An 18,592-nucleotide genomic window follows, 5' to 3' on the forward strand; every position below is an offset into this window, starting at 1 on the left:
TATCAGGCAATGCATCAGGCCATTTCAAAGATGTGGAAGCCTGAATCTTGGCCAATTTTAATTTCAAAGTGGAGTTGTAACGTTCCACTAGTCCTGCTGATTGTGGGTGAAAAGCAGCATGAAACTTCTGCTTAGTTCCCAATACTTTCATGAGATACTCAACAACTTGCCCAATAAAATGGGTCCATTGTCACTCCACAAAATTTGACAAATGCTGAATCGGGGAAAAAACTCCTTTAGGAGCACCTTTGCTGTCGTAAGAGCTGTATTATCTTTCGTAGCATATGCCTCCACCCATTTACTAAAGGTACATACCACTACCAAGACATACTTCAGGTTGCTACAGCATTCAAGCTGGATGTAATCCATTTGCAAGACCTCAAAAGGTGCAGTAGGTATTGCAAACCCTCCTGTTGGAGTTTGTGTTCCCTTTCCAGGATTATACTGGAGACAGATCAGACAGGACTGGACTATTTTCTTAGCCGTACCGACAATATCTGGATGATCCCAAACTTGCATAAGTTGCTTTGCTATTGAGGATGCTCCAACATGTGTCAGGCCATGTGAATCATAGGGTGTAAATAGGCTGTGGGTAACTTCCATTTTTTCATTTCTTTATTCCTCCAGCAGCCCTCATCATCCAATGCTCCCTCCTTGGACCATTGGTCTAATTCATCAACAGAGGCAGATTGTTGCATGTCCAGCACCTCGTCTGACATCATGCCAACGTTCAGCCTGTGATTTAACTACATACATAGATGTGGCACTTCGCTGCATTGCAGTCTCTAGAGCTGTGTAATCTGCAAAGGCATTGCCTGCTTCTATTTTATCAGTCACTTTCTTGTGTACGCTACATTTAACAATCGCCACTTTCTTAGGCTAGGTCAAGGCAGTGAGGAGATTATGCACTAATTCCCCATGCACTATTTGTGTCCCATGTGAAGTAAGAAAGCCTCTTTCTTTCCAAAGCTGCCCGAAGTTATAAGCCACTCCGAAGGCATATTGCCGATCAGTGTAAATGTTAACAAGCAACTCTGTACTAAGCTCACATGCTCTTGTCAGTGCTATCAATTCGGCTGCTTGAGCTGACTTTCTGTGGGATACGAGCTGTCTCAACTACTGTCTGAAGTGTTGCAATTGCATAAACAGCAGATGTAGTGCCATCAGGCAATTTCAGGCAGGATCCATCAACCCACAATTCCTCATCAACACTAGAAAGAGGTGTATCTTGTAGGTGTTCTTCAGTAAGAGATATAAAATCATGTAGCTCTTGTGACTGAGACTGGGTGGCTGGAAGTGGCAATAATGTAGCAGGATTCAGAGTCAAACATCTTTTCAACGTGATATGAGGGGCCAAAAGTGTCAATTCATATCCTGTCAAGCAAGCACTAGTCAGATGCTGTGTCTTTGTTTGATTTAGCAAGGCATCGACTGAATGAGGTACTAACAAAAACAATGACAAGGCTATTCCCTCACTCTGACATATGGACACAGCTGCTGCCGCTACCGCTCGAAAACAACCAAGCAGCGTGTGGGCAACTGGATCAAGGACAGCTGAAAAATATGCACAAGGACGTTGCTTATCACCGTGTATCTGTGTTAAAACCGAGAGGGCACAACCTTCCCTCTTGTGTACAAAGAGTGTGAAAGTCTTAGTGTAGTCTGGAGTACCTAATACAGGTGCAGAACAAAGAGCTTGATGTAGCTGTTGAAAAGCATTCTGGCATTCAGTAGTCCATGGGAGAGGCATCGGAGTGTCTTTAGTCAAAAGGGCCAACAAGTGTTTAATAATGTACGAGAAGCTAGGGATCCACTGTCTACAAAAAGAAGTAAGGCCAATCAATGCACGAACATCCTTCTGAGTGCGGGGCACAGGAGTATCTAAAATGGTCTGAATGCGGTCTGGTGTAAGTGCACGTCCCTCCTTAGACAGGAGGTGACCTGAATAGGTAACCTGCTGTCTACAAAATTGCAATTTCTTCCGAGAGACTTTGTGATGATGAGAGGCAAGGAATGACAATATTGACAGCGTTCCTTCTTTACACTGGTCAGGGGGATCGGCAGCCAACAAGAGGTCATCGACATATTGAATACGAGCCACCCCTTTCGGTACAGGAAAATAATCAAGCTGCCTTTTCAATGCCGGACTATAAATGCTAGGACTCTCTGTATACCCCTGTGGAGCTCTACATAATCTGAATGATCTATTATTCAAAGGGAAGCCGAACAAATAACGGCTGTAAGGATGAATAGGTATTGAGAAAAATGAATTTTTCAAATCTATGACACTAAATGTAGTGGCAGTAAGAGGAACCATATTAAGAAGTGTTGTGATGTCAGAGACTACCGGATATTGAGGTACTACTATTTTGTTAACCTCTCATAAATCAATAAATGAATCTGTAAATTTAAGTGTCAGTGTCTCTTTTCAAAATAGGAAGGATAGGGCTATTACAAATGTTATAAGGGACTTCTTCCACAACCCCCACCTTGATCAAATCCTGAACAATGTGCGTCAATGCTTCTTTGCCTTCCCGAGGTATTTTATATTGGGGCAATCGAGGCAATGAAGCACCTTCCTTCACTTGAATATGCACTGGTAGAATAACCATTTGTCCCACATCGGTATCTGATGTAGCCCATAAAGTACTAGGTAACAATGCCAAAGCGATATCTTCTTTAATGAGACAAGACCTGTCAACTATTGGATAGTTATCATTTAAGAGAACACGCACACCTTCTGGGGAACAACGTATTGTAGCACAAAAATGTTTAAGCATATCGATACCCACAATATTATCCGGCATTGTAGGGGAGAGCAAAAATGGACGTGCTGCAGTGAATTTATCAAGACTAAATGCAAGTGGCTGTGACAGTGGGCTATATGTAGGTGTCCCATCGATGTTATCATTGCGCCAGACAGGGGAGCCCTAGGAACCAATTTTTTTAGACAGAGCACTACGAGTAGTTCCTGTGTCAACCAGAAACCAATCAGGAGAGCCCAAAACATTTGCGTCAACATAAGGACCTTTCTGATCTACTGGGACCTCAATCGGTTCCTTACATAATCCTAGGCATTCCTATGCATAATCAGAATCTGCAAGACCAGTTGCCGAATAATCAGACATTTGATATTGATTTCATCTATCAAAAGTATTAGAATAATTTGGTCCGTGTTCAACTGCCTCAAACCTGTGACGAGTACCTATTTCTCCCCTATTTCCTGAATTCCCTGGGCATCCTCTCATACTTCCTCTACCCCGTTGATACTGCTGACCTCGCAAAAGGGGGCACTCAGAACGCCAATGATCAACCTCTTTACAATAAGCACACTGATCAGAAGACAAAGTGGATCGAGAAAAAGGGGGTACACCAGGTGAATATACTGCACGTCTGCCTCTACCACCACCTCTAAATGGTGGACCATATACTTGAGCGAACATAACTTTCGTCTTTACATCCTTAACCTTCTTATCCTCTTTGTCTTTTGCATCCAATTCCTGACGCTCATAATACTGGGCCATAGTCCAAAGGGAGGCTGGGGAAGATGTAGTCCATGAACTCTCGCTGGCCTTTAGGCGACTAGCTATTTCTGTCAACATGTTGGCGACAAATTTGTCGACGAGCAGATGCTTACCCGTGTCATCTGTCAATGACTGCCCACTAAAGTCATGGAATGTCTCTTCAAATTGTGTAAAGAAATCAGAAACTGTCTCATCCGCTTTCTGTTTACAAGACGCTAAAGTAGTCCAATCTATTTTCTTAGAGGGTATGAGAGTTTTCAACTTAGTCACAATAGCTTTGGGAAGATCTAATATCTCCTGTTGTGGTTTCTACGCAGGCTCTCTAGCCGCATCTATTTCTTCTAAATGTACCCACGTATCACCATATGCTACATTATCATCTATTTTCCGAATTGTTCTCCACATATCAGGGGGCAAAATAAGTCCAAAAAACATATCGATATCTGGCAAAGTCATAGTGCAGGAGCTAATGGCTCCTTCCACTTCCTCATAGAAAGCGGCCGGATTTTTCCGCGGGTCGGGCAAACCAGCCTTAAGAGCCATAACATCTGCTCTACTCCAAGGAGTATAGACCCAATTATAAACAAAATATCCCTTTGCATCATCTGAATCTTTATCAGCACTTGTTCCCGCACCCTTTGGAGGAACATACAGAGGTGCAGCTACACCCATCGGTTTCATAGTAACTACAATATCACTAGGGTCATTGTCTGTCCCCAAAACTTCTTCTTTTTGAATTGGGGTGTGAACTGTTTGTGTGGTTTTAACTTTACCAGCTGATTTTTGCTCAGCTTTTAAACATAGTGTATCATGTCTTAATTTAACTACTCGCCTAATTAAATAAGGTATATTTGAAAAAAGGGAAAGTTCCATCATTTAATTATTTATAATCAGAATTGATATCAGTGGGCTCTAAATTTGTAGAAAGGTTCCTAAAGCGAAGTATTACTTTCCAAGTAAACTTCTCTGCAAAATATCCTTCCACTGCTGAATCATCGCTACAAGGTCTGGGGCAGAAGTAGTCCCATGAGCTTCTTTGCGAGCAGTGGATCTAATAGTGGCTTTTTCGTCAACGGTCAATGTAGTGCGAGTCTGCCGCCCATCTTGCTTATCTAAGTCGTTATCGTCTGAAGATAAATGTTCTTCTTCAGGAAGATCATTCTCAGGGGCAGAGGGAAATTTATACGGGGCGGAGGTCGAGTTAATAAGATAAAATCATCTTGAGGTTTATTAAGTATGGGATAAATGGGGCACCTAATAGGGTACTGGCCAGTTACCTCTAAACGCCGCTCTTTCCTCTTTTTCTTTGATTGCCTTCATCTCTTTTTTTTTTTTTATTCCAACGCTTTTTGATATATCATTTTTCGCTGTTCTTTTTCTGCTACAGCTTCCTCTTTCCTCACTCTCTCTTGCACTTCTTTCTCCCACATTTGTACACAATCAAACATATCTTGTCGACTTTTTCTCTTGAATAAACACTGCTCTAAATATTGAATCTTTTTAAAGTTAAATGAGCCATTCACAGGCCACCGTAAATCAGGATCCTTTTTCGTATATTTGTTCCACAGTGTACTATACATTATGGAAGAAATACTGTATTTAATAAACATATGTCAATTAGGTGTCCCCTCTGGGGGAGCCGGTTGACTTCTTTCTAAATCCATTTTGGTACCACCAAGACAGCAACACAGCCTATGGGGTGTGCTGGAAACAGGCACGCTACCAAGTTTTTGTAAAATATTACATTTCCAAAATATTCAAAAGCAGAGAAAAATCTCCACATTACTTGCTTTTATTTTTTTGCAAAAAATAAATCAAATAAACAAAACCAGAATCTTGGCCAAGCAAACAAGAGTACCGCTTCAGCGACATTACCAAACAAGAGTCTCCCACCTCCAACGGTCGACCTAATGGTCACTGCAAAAATAACGCCAAAGGATACCTCAGTCGGGACCGGGCAACACCTGGAGGGTCAAATTGAGAAAACCGGAAAAATCACTTTGGCTGCAAAGACAAGGGTCTCCTCGTGCAGGACGTCTCCTCAGCAAAATTCCACTCTTCCGTCAAGACCGCTCCTTTGGACGGCCGCGATTCCGATGAGGACCCACGTTCGGGCGCCAAACTGTGGAAATGTGCTTTTTAATGAGCACACCGGTGCAGGGGTCACCCTTCTCTGTCCGCAGGTCCGTAGACAAACAAAATAGAGATTGGCACTGAAGCTGGAATTCAAATAAGTTTATTAATCATTCATGAGTTGGACTACATCCACACAGCACTCTCAAGTGCTACCTGAGGTAGTACATGGAATACACAGACCATGGGACATATACAGAGTTTGTTGCAGAGTAAGCATGTAGTTACAAATAGAAGGTACAAGCATATACAGGAATAGTTACAGCCAGACATGGGCAGATGGGTAATCACTTAGTCAGCAAAGTGGGAGGGGGTACAGAACTGAATACAGTTGCAAAACACAGTTGACAGGTATATCTTTAGTCAGGTGCATTCTAGCAGCTACAGGCCTTTTCTTAGCACATACATTGCTTTGGCTCAGTACAGAAGGAGTTAACTAAAGCTGATGACTCAACCAGAATAAAAAGGCAAGCAACAGTGAAGACAGAAGAATTACATAGCTAACAAAATGAATGCCACAAACAAGATGGCTTCAGCTTATGCTAACAGAATTATTTCCGATTTCCACACTGTCCACTCATAAGGGAATACAGGACTCTTTTCACAGTATATTTCTTTATGATATTCTATATAAAGAGCCAGCTTCCTAAAGGAAGGCGCTAGGTGACCCAGCTGCTGGGCTAAGACCGAGGCCACAGCATGCCGAATCCACGTCTGCTCAAAGTGGCGGGGGTGTGGCCCAGCCCCTGACATCTGAGGTCTGCTTTGAGAACTGTTTCCTTGACAACGTTGGAAGTTGTTTGGCCTGGCCACCCTCCACCTTGCAGATTACCTTTGTTCCCTGCATGGGGCCCCCCGTACGACGTGATGACCTCTACTCGGCTCCAACTGTCGGTTCCTGGCCACAGGTGGAGCGCCAAGGGGCTCTGAGGACAGTTAGAGACCGCAGATGGAGCTGCGTGGCCTGTTAGATGCCCATCCCCTGCCAAAACCTGGAGGGGGACTGCAGGACTAAGGTTCCCCTCCCTTTTGACCCCACACAATGTCTTGCCCTAAAGGCCTTGAAAATTGGGTTGGCAGTGAGGCCTGGTCTGAGTGTGCCACCCACAACGAGGGTCACCCTAGGGATGCTGCTGCGGGCGGTGAGTGGTAGGGAAGGGGGGAGCAGCCCACCACGATGCCAGGGGCATTTCCAGCATTCCCCTTTCATGCTCCTCGGACAGGGATTAACAGCTTATGTAGTACAGCCCCCGCTGGGCTGGAATTAAAGCGGGGTCAAGCAGCAACATCAACCACCCTTCTCTTAAGACGGGGTTGGCCCACCTGCCCTCCGTTGCACTATGCGCCGGACCAGAACTTTCTGTGCCCTGCTGCCACAGCTCCCCTAGAGCCCGGTTGAGGTGTCCCACGCCAGCAGTGCACCCCTCTACCTACTTCTGGAGGTTCCCGCTTGGAACCTCTAATTTACTAGGGTAGCTACTTCTTACCTTTGGATGGGACTTGATTGCTGCCCATGTCCAAGCTCAAGCCGAAGTTCACGCGCCAACTCCTATTCTCGGAGGTTGTCTCTAGGGTGATGCTGACCGCAGCTTCGGAAGCAGAGACATTATGCAGGTACCGTCATCTTTATCATCTTCAGCTCTAGACACCCTGGTTTGTGAGCTCTCTGATATCAAAGTATCCATGGGTTCTAATTTTTTATAATTGTTAATTGTAGACTTCCGGGACGATTTATGTACCTTGACTGTTTTGTCTTGGATGGGGCAGCCAGTGGCTGGGGTTTCAGGCTTAGGGTTCTCCTTACCCTAGGCAGCAACTATGCTGGTGTGGGACCGCTTCAGTATGTACACTGTCAATTTATGGACCAGGGCCGACAGCCAAAGATCAGCTGCTTTCCTCCGTACTGGGTGTACAGCTTCTGTTGATCCCAATTCCCAGAGATATTGGTAGAGACAGTAGTGGGCACACTCGTCTCTGGATTCTAGTTTAATCATACTCCTCCCTGCCAGGGGACTTGGTGCAGGCATCTGGGATAGTTACTGGTTCTCCCCCGGTTCTGGACTTCTGGTCCCTTCCTTCCCTTGTTATACCCCTTTCCCCTCCCCCTGCCAAAGCCTTACAAATGTCCTCCTCACAACCTCACCCAACCAGCCCGTTGCGTATGGCCTCCCTTAATGTGAATGGCCTGACCCATTTTATTAAAAAGCGGAAATCCTCTCTTTTCTGCAGACACACCATCCTGATGTGGCATTACTTCAGGAAACACACCTGTACCCCACAGAGCACGACAAAGTTAGACGGGATTGGGTGGGTGTGGTGATACACGTCAGTAAGAACCACGGTTGTTCCCCACCCGACTATCCCCATGGTACTGTGGAAGAGTGGGGTGGCCATCAGGTTCAGAAATACCTGGTGCTTCGCACACTGCGGATGTGGAGAGAACTGATGTGTAGATATGTCTTTGGCAAGATCCGCGATGAGGTCTTGATCATGGGCTTCGTATATATGCCTAAATAGGTGACATGACGGACTTCCTTGCCACACTGAACAAACTCCCGCTTTCTTTTTCAACGGCCAGGGTGCTCATGAAGGGGAGGAGGTGGAGGATGAGAACCTTGACAATTCTGGAAATCTCGCGGTCCAACAGCCCCGGAAGAGATTCCTTCTATCTGACATTATAGCTTACCATGCCATGACAGATCCCTAACGACTGACACACCCGAGGGACAGAGATTACACTTTCACCCTATGCGTCCATGGCACACATTCCCATATCGACTACGTTCTGCTCTCTGTCAGACTGCTTGGTAATCTAGTGGCTGCCTCGATTCTCCTGAACAGTATATCAGACCACAGCTGTGTGTTGCTCGACTGTAGTTTATAGGGAATAGTATACGGAAGATATTGTGATGCAAAGGGTTTAATTTAGCTTAGGGAATGTTGATGAGTAAAATTGCATGCAGAAAACCCTTGTGCCATTAACTGAGCCGCTATTTGGAGGAGAATGCTAAATCAGTCTCCTTTGCACAGGTACTCTGGGAGGCTGGAAGGGCCACCCTGAGAGGAGATTTGATGAGCGACTCGGCGGCCTTCAAGCGCAGTTGTGAGGCCGAATGCAAGAGGTTGAGGGACATCACCCTTTGCCTGACTCCTATAATGCTTCACCAACCACCGTCCTTCTTATGGAACTGCTCAGCACCAAGTACGATATGAACTCTCATTACACTGCACAAGCAGAGCCAGCACTTTTTCACTTGCGGCAACAGCATGACGAGAGGAGGGGGAAGGGGCCAGGTGGTTATTGGCCGTGCAGTTGCGTCAAGCGCAGTCCCATGCAATGATACAGACCATCGGGTCCGCATGTGATGTGCTCCTCAATGGCCTGCACAACATATTGCAGGAAAATGCCACTTTTTACAGGACCCTCTTCTCCTCGACCAGGCCGTAACATGCTGGAGCAGAACAGGCATTTCTACGGGCCTTACCCTAATGGCCTTGTCACAAGATCAGGCACAGTCACTAGGTGCTGACATTACTGCACAGGCCATTGACAAAATGGCGACATTTAAGGCCCTGGAAGACGATGGTTTTCCAATTGAATTCTGCAAAATCAATAAATGCCTTAGTGCCTTTTTTGGGCAAGGTGTTTAGCCACCGTCATGGCTCCTCTCGTGGAATTCAATAAGGTGCGTATTTTCTTGATTTCCCAAACTTGGCCAAGACCAGCTTCTATGCTTCAATTATCACCCGATATCCCTTATAAACATGGATATGAAGATCATGGCGAAGATTTTGGCCAATAAACTCAAGCTCTATATTCCATTACTGATCCAATCCCCCACACAGGTAGGATTTGTGCCTGATCGCACTTCAGCGAATCATCTGAGGACGCTCGCCCATCTATTGTGGCAGGATGAAGAAGAGAAGGTGCTTGTCTCTCTGGACGACAAGAAGGCATTCGACTGGGTGGAGTGGCCGTACCTGTTCCGGGTGATGGAGGTCATGGGCCTAGGGGGCGCATACATTGCTAAAGTACAGTGACTCTACAATGCTCCTATGGCCTCAGTGACCAGTGGGGGCTTTTCATCCCCATTTTTTGCTGTCCGTCGCAGCACAAGGCAGGGGTGTCCACTCTCCCTGCTGTTATTGTTGCTGGTGTGCCTGCTATACATGGGATAGTTACACAGGTGGATGAGAGGAAAGTGTTTTATTACGCAAACGTTATCAGGCAGGTCCTCTCCAGCACCCGTGAATTGAACCCAGCTCTCATGCAGGTGATTCAGTCATTTTCTTCATTCTCAGGATATTATATAAACTGGCCGAAGTGTGAGGCCCTGCCTATGACTCCGGCGACTTCGGCTGCATTGTGGGGTGGGAAGGGGCGCCGTTCACATGCTGGACTCAAAGTCTGAAATATCTGGGCGTGTACCTGAGTGGCGATCTATCTTGGGTGGTGTGTGATAACATTGCCCCCATCATAGACAGGGTATGGGCGGAATTCACCTCCTGGCTGGCACTGCATCAATCTCTATGGGTCCGATTTCAAATTATTAAAATGAACGTGATGCTGAGATTTAATTACATATTTTGAATGCTTCTCCGGAAAATACCGTTGCATGTTTGGGGAGATCGACAGGATGATAGGGACTTTTTTGTGGAGGGGTGCAGGCCTCATCAAAAGGCTGCAAAACTACAAGCTAAAACTACCGCAGGGGGGCTGCAACTTCCCCACAGAGTCTTACTGGTTGGCCTTGCAGTTGTCACATGTGGTGCAGACGCTGAAGCTGGTTAACAAGACACCTATGGGTGGTTTTCTGGAGCGCCATCTGCATCATTCAAAAGGGGAACTTAAAGCTCTTTCCACAGACCATGGTTTATCCAGCCGCCTGGGCAACCCGATTATACATGCCACAAGCTATACATGCATTGTGCTCACCATCTGCTTTGCTTGCCATGCACGCTCCATCTTAAGGCGCCACCATGACGGAACAGGGATATTAAGATTGGGGTTGAGGAGGTTGACTGGTCGCAGTGGAGGAACAAGGGAGATTCGTCATGGGAATTACCTGATTCAGGATGGTGTATTGGTCCCCTTTGCGGATCTCAATCGCGATCATTGGACACCTAAATCGCAATATTGGCAGTATCAATAGCTCACACACAGCCTTCTGCACACGTTGGGAGCCCCTGCCCCCCGTAATACAGCGCCTGATCCCCTTTTGCAGTATATTATGACGTGGAAAAGTTTTAGGGACACTGTGGAGGGTCTGTACGTAACCCTGACAGATTACCTCTTCTCACGCCCTACTACTCTTATTTTGTGCTGTTGGTGGCCAACACAAGGTGAAGGTGAAGAGTGTAAAAGAACCAGGGCTCGAAAAAACTAAAAATTGTTACTAGACCAGCAGGTCTAAGAACTTAAAAAATCTACTCGACCTAACTGTAATACACTTGACCTCTGTGAGCAAATGCAACAAGTTAACAAATTTAAAGGCATTTTTAAAGGCTCATTCACTTTGTGAGCAATAAGGATGCCTTTAAATCTTGCTATCTTGTCACATTTGCTCTGCTTTCAGAGACACTGGTCAGTAGTCAGTTTGTCTTCCTACTCGCCAGAAAGGGCGAGTAGGAACTAAAAATAGCTTGCCCTAATTAAATCTGGCTCGCAAATGCGAGAGGGTGAGTGGATTTTTTGAGCCCTGGACACACACAAACACATATCCAAGACATAACCGAAAACAAGCGTCAAGTGACGATGCCAAGGGGCCGAGTTGAGCAATGAAAAGGGCAACTGCTGCCAAAACACAGTGCTAAGAGACCGTGGGGAAAAGAAACAGCCCTGCTAAACAACAAATAAAAAGACCTCAACTCGACCAGCAAGAACAGCCATTGTCATGCAACCAAGGTCAAAAAAAGGCCTACTCTCTGTTTGAAGGCTATTACATAAACAAAACCCAGAAACAGAGACAGGCTTGCCAAATAACAAAACCCCAACAGGGGAACTGCAATAACTATATCACCGAAAGGGTGAGGTGCACAATAAAGAAATATATAAACATGGTGGGGGAATGAAATGTCATACAGAGGAAGCATTGGTAGATCCAGACAACAGCTCAGCTACTTGAGTAATGATAGCTGCAAGTGAAAAAACTCCCAGCCATTGCAGGTCTCACAGAGTAAATTTGGGTGAATGCGGTAAATAGGAGTGCAGTAGTTAAGGGCAGAGTAAACGGAGGGAGACTGGAATGGGATAAATTGGGGAAGAGAGGAGTGGATTGGGGTAGATTCGAGTGGAATGGGGAAGATTGGAGTGGAATACTTTAAGTGTGATAGACTGGGTGGATTAGAGTAGGGTAGATTGGAAAGGAGTGAGGTAGATTGGGGTACACTGGAGTGGGGTCTACAGGGGTAAATTGGAGTGGGGTAGTTTAAAGTAGGGTAGATTTGAGTGAAATAGGGTAGGTTGGAGTAGAGTGGAGAGGGGTATAGTGGTGTGAAGCTGATTGCAGTGGAGTAGATTGGGCTAGACTGGAATTGGTTAGATAAGAGTGGAGTGGTTAGACTGGATCGGAGTGGGTTAGATTGGAGTAGAGTGTGGTAGAATTTTTGTGGAATTGATTGGAGTGAAGTTGAGTAAGGTAGTTTGGGGTAGACTGCAGCGTGGGAGATGGGGTAGAGTGGAGTGGGCTAAAGTGTAGAGTGGGGTTGATTGGACTGGAGTAGAGTGGGAGTAGATTAAGGTGGAGTGGGGTACATTGGAGTGGATTCCAGTATGGTAGATTGGCATGGAAGAGTGGAGTGGAGTAGATTGCAGTGAAGGGGAGTGGGGTACATTGGGTTGGGGTGTACTGAAGTGGAGTGGGATGGAATGGAGTGGAGGGGGATAGAGTGGAGTAGCGAGCCGCATCATAGAACGTCTTACACTGGAGTGTCTTGGAGTGGGGTGGCATAGTGTGGAAGGGCATAGAGTGGAGCAGAATGCTGTACAGTGACGTGGTGTAGATTGTTGTAGAGAGGAGTAGGGTAAAATGGAGTGGCACAGTGTCGCCCTAAGTGGGAAGGGTATGAGCAGACGTGGGTCCCGTACACACTGTGCCACTGAATTCAAGTTAGCCTGGCTGATGAGGGGTGATATCCAGATACCAGTCCCAGAATGCTTGCTTCCGGTCTAGGGAGGACCTGGCCTGGCAGTACGAGCTGAACACTTCCCATGGGAGCAGGGTCAAGACTGAATTGCATATGGCTGGACCAAAACTGGGATTGCATGGTGTGAAAAAACGAGGAATTGGGATGTGGCCACAAATGATTTCCAGTGGATGATATTAATTCAAGGATTCCATCCATCACATAGTTGTTTTTGCATTTGTCGCTCTAAGTGCGCCGGGTTTTTCCAGACGTAGGTCCTGGGCTCACTCTGCCAGTGGATTCAAGCTAGCCAGGGAGGACCTGGTCTGGCAGTTCGGGCTGGACTGTTCCCATGAGGAACAGGGTCAAGACTGCTTTGAATATGGCTGGGTCTAAACTGGGGTACCATTGTAGCAGGGTGGGCAAAAAATATGATGAACTGGGATGCAGCCTGAATGATTTCCAGTGGCTGAGATTAATTCAAGCATTCCATCCATCAACTTGTTGTTTTTGCATCCGGTCCAACAATAAACTATGGACAAGCTACATACAAGCACTATATGGTAAACAATATATATTGCAGGGACAGCAAAAGTGCTGTTGGCACTAGAGACCTAAAAGTGGGGAGGGGTGGTGGCCCATTAAGACATCAGAACGCACGTGCACTCCTAAAGCCCATACATGCTTTTGGGACCACTGGGGCATTCAGCATCCACATGGCAACAGGGGTAAATAACACATTTTTCAGATATTTGTGTGAGGGAAAATTACGGAATTTGCAGAGATCCACAATATTCCTACCGCTCAGTAGTGCCATGTGTGAATGTTTAACAAAATGCTGATTTATACTTAGGACTTCTTCGTTTTTTTAAATTATTTTTGGAGTTTTACATTGTACTAAATTGACACTAGAATGCTTTACAGGAGTATCAAATTACATTTTAAAAATCTGTTTCATTTTTAGTAGCGTTTTTGGGCTCATGGAGATTGAATAATTTCAAACTTTCTTTCCAAAATACAAAGTAAACGACTCTGGCCCTAAAAATACAACTGTTCGGATCTTTACATAGTGTTTCATACTACACTTATAAAGTGCTTTTGAAAAAATGGTTCTATTGACCAAATTAATGGTACTCAGTGTATCAACTTTTGAAAAATTGAATGCGTATTGTGCCAATGATGTTATTATTCTAACAAAAAAAGCTTCATGTCCAAATTTAAATAACATTTTAACCCAAAGAATTCCTGAAAACAAACATTTTCCTTTCACATCTGCATGTTACATTACAAAAATACATTTAAACTGATTGCTTAAAACAGTATTTCTGTGCCTTTTCCCGCATTCCATATCAGATGTTGGTGAGGAGCAGGCACAAACATATGAGCGGCAGCGGACCAGCGCAGAACGTGAGTACCGATTCCTGCACTGAAACCCCTCTGTCCAAAAAAGACAGCAGCATAATATTCACAAAGGGATTCTGACGTTTTAATTTTTGTCCCCGTTAAGGAAATCGTGGTCATCAGTGAACACTAGAGGGATATCAGATAGCCCTTCTGGTGCGAGAATGTCATGATTAACACACAAAATTCTCACAGAAAAACACACAGAAGCGTGTTAAGCAGAGCGTGTCGTAGCCATATATCATGGCACTACAAACAGCTATGCTCCCATAATGCACACATTATGAACTCCGACGCATTATTAGAAACAGTGCGATGACTGAACGCAAACATCATGGTCACGTTGGGACAAGAAATAGTATCTAATTAGCCAAGTCTATACTTAAAAATAAAACCTCGGCGATACAAAGTCATAATGTATTTTTTTAGGATGAGACGCACAAATTGCCATCGTTCACAAATAAGTCAACCACGCTTACGATAAACGTTTAATTCACTGGCTGTTTAAATAAGCATCTCTCAGGTTTCTAAACCAAATGCGTTGTTCTGTTGAACTAAAATGCAATAACGCTTAGTACAAAACGCCTCCGTACCAAAGCCTCTTCATCTTCAATGTCAGTAGTAGACCTTTTTTTATTTCTATGTTTCTATCAACCATGCACTAGAAGAAACCGAACGTACTAGAAATGACGCCATAATGATGGACCGCAACGCCATACGCTCAAGAACACGTACGTGAAGGGTGTTCTCCAATCAGGATTCGCGGCCAGGGCGGTCGTAAGCATGCGCGATGCGTTTGCTTCTGCTGCATAGTCACCGACCGTTTTCAAGACTCCGCCATAGTTAAACGATGGCAGAACGTTTCACTAGCGCACAGAGCAAGCGCTGGGCGAGTATAACACATAAAAGGTGACCCTTACCCCCAGCGGACATCCTGAGCTGCTGCAAGTTCAACCTCGCGCTGCTTCTGTAGGCGGGCCCTGGAGGGTGGGGTTATGTATCCCAAATGCTAAGCCAGTTTGGTGCGACGCTGGAAACGGAAGCAGACGCCGAGTCTGCTGCACCGAAACTGTTTTAAATCCCCACGAGTGCGGCTGCGCGCGCAGGGGCCTGCCAGTGCCCCCGCCGTGGACAAACGGGTCCGCCTTAACGCCGTGCAACCACCTCCTCCAACGGGTGGAGTTAGTGCCCGCGACCGTGTCGCTATTAAGTTATCAGCCGCAGGACCTTCCAAGATGCATTTCGTATGTAACCAGCCTTTGAGGCTGGTATTTTTTTCTTTAAGGGCGATGTCAAACAGCCTTTAATAATGTAGCTCTTGTTTTATAGGCTAAGTACTCAAGAACTCTGTGTGACTCTAAGTAATGCAGAGCTAGCAGTGAAAATAGGATCCTTCGGTTCACACTTGTTTAGCTCACCTTCCACTTGTTGATAAAAACAGTCTTGTTGTACAAAACCTAGATCCATGTACAGCAGGAGCAGCCTGCCTGCCGCTCAGCCCATACTCCCAACTGTCACACCCAACCACACAGGCAACCAAGCATTCCATTCATCATTACCACACCAACATTCCACACAGAACACCTACACTGGCTGAGCAGCTAGGAGCCAAGGTAACATGGCAGATGCATGAATACATAAGCAAGATATAACATATCCTCCCCCTTTAGAAATAAATTAAAATGTAAGTTACTAGGTGGAAACAACTTTGCATATACATATATATATATCTACTGGCAGTCGCCAGTAGATAGTTATAGTTAGGACCGTGTTTCCATAGGAAATCTGAAAATTATATTTTGAATAACTTTGGCGCCGGTTGACGAATCCTCGTGAAATTTTCAAAACTAATGGGGCGCTCCACTCAGCTCCTACCCGGAAAGTCTTGGGGTGATTCGTCAAGCGGGGGCTGAGAAAAAAGGGGGTCCCAAAACGCGTTTTCCCCATGCATTTTCCCATAGGACCTTTAGTCGAAGGTTCAGCCCGAACGGCTGAACAGAATTACTTGAAATTTGGCAAAGAGGTAGTAGTCCTCAGGTCAGGCATGTGCCTTTTGCATATATGGTGTCAATCTGTTCAGTTGTTCCTGAGAAAATTGCATTAAAAGTACATAAATATCTATAAGCGCGCACCCTAACGTGCGCGAGCGCAATTCTGATAGGTGGTTACATGTCAGTCAACATTCGAATCGGTCGAAATCAGGAAGTGTCGGCCGCCATTTTGTGTGTTTGGTGTGTGACAGTGAAAAAGAAAGGTGGAGAACGTGAAAAGGGGGCAGGGTAGAGAGTTCCTGACCCCCTAGCCTTTGTCAGGGGGTCCCTGAAGGACCGCGAAGGGTGAAAAAAACATTTTATTTTTTTTTCAAAAATTCGCGGGGTGCGCGCACGGTGAAAAACCTTTAAAAAAAAACAAAAAACATTTTAAATGAGCCATTCCATATTACAGGTTACAGTCAATCTATAACTATATATATAGGTAGTTTATTGTAAAATAAATGTATAAAAAATATAATAATACATACATAACTTAGCATTTAAAAAACCTTACAAATTCACTTAAAAAACCATAGGTTTCACACACGTTATAATTAGGAATTAGCATTTAAAAAACCTTGCAAATTCACTTAAAAAACCATAGGTTTCACACATGTTATAGTTAGCTGGACATTTCACTCGTAAAAAAACAATGAAATTCCCCCGTTATAGTTAGTTCAGATAACTATAACTCGCACGACCGCCACTCTATCACAAGAATGATGTCATCAGTGATGTCATGAGTGATGCCACTGACCATGTCATGAGTGATGTAATATGTGACGTCATGAGCAGTGGATTGCGGGCGCGCGAGTTATAGTTATCTGAACTAACTATAACGGGGGAATTTCATTGGTTTTTTACGAGTGAAATGTCCAGCTAACTATAACGTGTGAAACCTATGGTTTTTTAAGTGAATATATATACATACACAGACTAGTAACAGAAAATGTGTTCAATACAAATGGATGCTAGGTGGAACAAAACATGTCATGAAGAACTAAGCAATAAAGAAAGCAGAGAGGATGCATAAATAAATACATGAGAAATATAACCCATCCTCCTCATATAAAACCAGATATAAATGTAGAGAACAAAACTGGTGAGACAATATTGTCTTACACATCGCACGTAACTAGACAGCAGACTGAGAAAATACAAAAACAACTATAAGTAAGAAACTGAATCACACAAAGACACGTGAATACACATAAGAAATGGGTTTGAAACACCTGACCAAACATCCCAACAAAGGGTAACCAAAGTAATGTGTAGCCACGGGTGACATGCACCTCCAAAACACCATCCCTAATATAAAGGAAACAAATGAAATGTAGACACGGGTGAACTGCACTCATCCATAGATCCCTCATGTAAGGGTGTGAAACGTAGACTAGAAATGGGACTTGCACCCATTTAGATATCCCTCATGTAAGGGTCAGTAATGTAAAGTGTAATGATGGGTGACTAGCAACCCATCCAGAGATACCTCAGAAAGGCAATGTAGCAAATTATGTAGATATGGGTGACAACCACCCATATACATCCCTTATGTAAGGGCCATAGCATAAACTGTGAAAATGGGACTACCACCTATAAGACTACCCTTGTGTAAGGGACATGTAAAGTTCACTGTATAAATGTAGCGAAAGATGTAATATAAAGTGAAATATCAGCATAACAACATAGCATAAGATGTGAAAATGCAGCCATACAAATATAGCTAAACCACTAACAAATATAGTGTAATCTGACAAAACCATTATTACATTTCCCAGACCAGAAAAAACGATGTCACTACAGCACCTCCGTAGCAACACCAACGTACAGAAAATGTGCACAGTAGGAAAGAACACCTACACTGTAAATAAAACGACAAAGTAGAATAATGGTGAAAATGGCCACACATTAAAAGCTTGTGCACCAGTAAAGATGGAAACGTACACAGAAACCTAGCAGTAATAACATAAATGGAAATTGAGTCTACTAGTAAGAAATACAATAACATGCATTGAAGACCTGAAAATAGTAATACAAAGAAAATCATTAGGCAATAAGTAAAACATGACTCAAAGTGAACACTAAATCAGCAAACTTTTTTTTCTTTGCTAAAAATTGACTGTATCTGATTGAGACACAGCAAGATCTCCTGTGAGCGATATCTCACACAAATTTGGCACATCACTAGTTCACTAGACCCCAAGAAAAAGACTTCAGCACATGATCAGGTGGAGTCTAGTTAATGTCTTCCACATGTCGGAATCAGGACCGATTCCTTTAAAATGCTGTTAAAAATTAATCGTAAAGTACCAGCTGCTTCTGAACACCAGCTTCCATGAACTTCAGAGTCATCCACAAAAGCATAATGACACTCAG

The 18,592-nt window shown here is 44.4% G+C and overlaps 1 protein-coding gene across 5 annotated transcripts in view; it reads right to left on the reverse strand.

Moving 5' to 3' along the window:
• Window positions 1-18,592, reverse strand: part of BEND2 (BEN domain containing 2) — a 354,255-nt gene that overhangs the window by 272,533 nt on the left and 63,130 nt on the right. The window contains exon 1 of one of the 5 annotated variants that reach the window (XM_085622661.1): window positions 15,104-15,268. The exons of 1 other annotated variant lie outside the window; for it this stretch is intronic. In XM_085622661.1, coding sequence (XP_085478787.1) covers window positions 15,104-15,116 — 13 coding nt within the window. In that variant the 5' untranslated portion in view covers window positions 15,117-15,268. Of the gene's footprint in view, window positions 1-14,864; window positions 15,068-15,103; window positions 15,269-18,592 lie in introns of those variants that run through there. 3 more of the 5 variants (XM_085622664.1, XM_085622662.1, XM_085622660.1) reach the window with 3 other exon arrangements.

This window comes from Triturus cristatus, chromosome 8 (assembly GCF_964204655.1).
Source record: "Triturus cristatus chromosome 8, aTriCri1.1, whole genome shotgun sequence".
Classification (NCBI taxonomy): Eukaryota; Metazoa; Chordata; class Amphibia; order Caudata; family Salamandridae; genus Triturus; species Triturus cristatus.